This window comes from Triticum dicoccoides, chromosome 3A, assembly GCF_002162155.2.
Source record: "Triticum dicoccoides isolate Atlit2015 ecotype Zavitan chromosome 3A, WEW_v2.0, whole genome shotgun sequence".
NCBI lineage: Eukaryota > Viridiplantae > Streptophyta > Magnoliopsida > Poales > Poaceae > Triticum > Triticum dicoccoides.
In genome coordinates, this window is record NC_041384.1 from 551,491,266 (window position 1) to 551,494,854 (window position 3,589).

Sequence of the window (3,589 nt, forward strand, 5' to 3'; positions counted from 1 at the left end):
GATGCACTTACACAATGCCACGGTAAGAAGGAATCACTAGATCCGGTGGTGAAAGTATCGGATTTGGATGAGGATGACAAGAGGGGAGGGGCATATGAGATCTATGCTGTAGCACTGGTAGCCATGACCGCACAAGAGGATTTGTGTGGCAACGTGGCCATCGACTGACAAAGCAACACTCTTATGCAAATGGAGCTGATTGATGATGGTGATAGAAGGTGCACCCACCCTAGATCAACGTGAAATCAGGATGCAGAGAAGGGGAAGCGCCCGCGCATAGGTCCCATGGAGGAGGACACCACCGTCACAAGTCACCAAGTTGTCACCGTCACAGCGAACCTCCGGCCAACAAGTTATCGCAATGAGCCGACGTCGGGCAACCATCATGACCAAACACCATGAGATACGACTACATTAGTTGTGTAGTGATATAAATTATGTCCATGATGCAAAAATATTTAGTCAAGTTCCCAACACACTCTTTTTTTTGCTAGAGGATCATTACTTAGAGAAGGACACGCGAGACCATGCAGGGTTCGTGAAGGATCGAGTAGGGCCCATTCCTGCTTTTTACACGGGAGGGGCCGAGAAGGATCGAGTAGGACCCATTCCCGCATTTAACACAGGAAGGATCGAGTAGGACTCATTCCCGCATTTAACACGGGAAGGATCGAGTAGGACCCACTGCTGCATTTAATACGGGAAGGATCGAGAAGGGCCTAGCACCACGTTTAATCAACGCGGTGGGTAGCGTGACTTACAAGCAGAGCACAAGAAAACATAAAACTACAAACTAGCCCCTAAATCTCACAAAAAGGACCCCCGACAGAGAATCAAGAACGCGATCGGGTTCAAAGTCGCTCCGCCAATACAACTTACACACATAACCCCAACAAAACATAAAATTACAAACGATACCATAATCTTACAAAAAGGGCCCCAAATAGAGTACGAAGAACGCGGTCGTGTCCAAAGCCGCGCCCTAATGGGAAAAGGAGAGAAGGAAAGGGGGGGGAGAGAGAGCATGGAAGAGAGGGCCTGGCAAGTGGGATCACAAGTCTTCCCCCGATTGCAGTGACGTGTGGCGCTTACGCGTACTACGTTTTGTCATTGCAAGAGTATTATATAATTTCGTAATAATGACCTCCGCGCTTTTGTACTCTGCACAAACGCCAATATGGTATTCTGTGGGGTGGCTCGTGCAATTTTACCTTCCCTTCTTCTTCTCCGACCCCAAAAGCCAGAGAAGAGAACCTGATCGAAGAAAGTGAAGAGAAGGGAAAGGTAGGGACGGGAGAAATCCAGCGGTCTCAGTCATCCTCCGCCTCCATATTCCTCCCCGTCGTCGTCTTCAATCCCCTCCCCGCCCGAGCCTCCCCCTGCTTTCTACGCAACTGCCCCCGGACTCCTCTCCCGCGACCCCACTCTCCTTCCCCGCCCCGCCAGGTCGTCGTCGTCGCTCCCAATATTTCCTCCTGCTCCCCCCACTTGGATCAGCCGGTCGCGAGGAGGAAAAAAATTCCCCGAAAGCTCCCGGCTTGACGCAGCGGCGGCGGGCGGCTGCCGAGATCTGGGCTCGACGAATTCGCCGTCCCTTCCCCGCTGCGTTTAGGCGGGGTTACGTGGGGGAGTTTCCGTGCCGACGCGGATCTGTGTGGTGCCAAACAAAGCCTGCCCGAATTGCGCAGTTCGGCCGGGAGCGACCAAAAGGCAGCCTCCCCCCTTTGCCTTCACACATGGTGGTCCGGCTCTAGGGCCCTTTCGCCTCGTGCTTGGCGGCGGTGATGGAGCCGTCGTCGTCCATCACGTTCGCCTCCTCGTCGTCCTACCTGTCCAACGGCTCTAGCCCCTGCTCCGGCGCTCTGGCACCGCTGCCCGCGGCGGACGGGTGGGGCGGGGGCGGTGGAGGGGGAGGGGGAGGGAGCAGCAGCAGCGTCGAGGCCGTGAGCCTGAATCGCCTCAGCAGCAACCTCGAGCGCCTCCTCCTCGATTCTGAACTCGACTGCAGCGACGCTGACGTCGACGTCGCGGACGGCGGTCCGCCCATCCCCGTCCACCGTTGCATCCTCGCCGTGCGCAGCTCCTTCTTCCACGACCTCTTCCGCGCCCGCGGGAGCCGCAGTGATGGGGCCGTCACTGCCTCTGCCTCCGCCACCGGAGGCGGAGCGGGAGGGGATGTGAACGGGAGGCCGCAGTACAAGATGGAGGACCTCGTCCCAGGTGGCCGTGTGGGCCGCGAGGCCTTCCTAGCGTTCATGGGGTACCTCTACACGGGCAGGCTCCGGCCGGCGCCGCTGGACGTGGTGTCATGTGCTGATCTTGTGTGCCCGCACGACTCGTGCCCGCCGGCTATCAGGTTCGCCGTCGAGCTCATGTACGCGGCTTGGACCTTCAGGATCCCCGAGCTCATGTCGCTGTTCCAGGTGAGGGATGCATACGCTCTTATTGCCTTGTTTAGAACTCCCAACTGTATATTTTATAAGTAGAATTTTTTCTCTAATCTTGGCAGCTTCAGGCTAGAAATGTTCGACTCATGGTTCTACCCTTCTCCAATTTGTTTATTTGACTGTGCACAGACATTTGCAGTATATTTGGCATGCCAATTCGAAACAGACGAAAAACAGTAAATTTGGTACATGAGTAAAAAAAGTAGATCATGGTTTCATTTCTAAATTTCACACGACCCTTTCTTTCTCTGGTGAATTGCTAATCATGGTTAAGATGATCATCTACTGCAGCGACGGCTTATGAACTTTGTTGACAAGACTCTGGCGGAAGACGTCCTACCTATTTTGCAAGTTGCTTTCCACTCGGAGCTTACTCAAGTGCGTGAAAAATGTGTTCAAAGGATTGCAAGATCGGATCTTGATATTATGTCTTTGGATAAGGAACTCCCTCCAGAAATTGCTGACGAGATAAAAAAGATCCGTCAGAAATCTCCGCCAATTGATGGTGACACCATCATTTCGGACCCTGTACACGAGAAAAGAGTAAGAAGAATCCACAGGGCACTGGATTCTGATGATGTTGAACTTGTCAAGTTGCTTCTTAATGAGTCTGAAATCACCCTTGACGACGCAAACGCATTGCATTATGCTGCAGCTTACTGCGATTCCAAAGTTCTTACAGAGTTGTTAGGCCTGGAACTTGCCAACTTGAATTTGAAGAACAGTCGTGGGTACACAGCACTCCACCTAGCTGCTATGAGGAGAGAACCAGCTATTATTATGTGTCTCTTAAGCAAAGGAGCAGTGGCGTCGCAATTGACAGATGACGGCCGCCTTGCAAGTAATATTTGTCGAAGGTTAACAAGACTAAAAGATTACAATGCGAAGATGGAGCAGGGCCAAGAGTCAAATAAAGATAGGATGTGCATTGACATCCTAGAGAGGGAGATGATGAGGAATCCTATGACAGCGGAAGATTCTGTCACCTCACCTTTATTGGCTGATGATCTTCACATGAAACTAAGCTACCTGGAAAACAGAGGTGAAGTCTCCTTTTATGCAATGATAGTGACACTTCTAGACAAATCTTTTCTCAATATTAAAATGATGGGGGAGGTTGAGAAAAAGTACCCCTTTCTACC

At 52.1% G+C, this 3,589-nt stretch overlaps 1 protein-coding gene across 1 annotated transcript in view; it reads left to right on the forward strand.

Annotated features, from left to right (window-relative positions):
• The first annotated feature begins 1,258 nt into the window (after positions 1 to 1,258).
• Positions 1,259 to 3,589, forward strand: part of LOC119269122 (BTB/POZ domain and ankyrin repeat-containing protein NPR2-like) — a 3,978-nt gene continuing 1,647 nt past the window's right edge. Inside the window, exons 1-2 of the mRNA XM_037550883.1 lie at positions 1,259 to 2,423; positions 2,739 to 3,489. Of these exons, the coding sequence (XP_037406780.1) occupies positions 1,785 to 2,423; positions 2,739 to 3,489 (1,390 nt within the window). The 5' untranslated portion in view covers positions 1,259 to 1,784. The remainder of the gene's footprint in view (positions 2,424 to 2,738; positions 3,490 to 3,589) is intronic.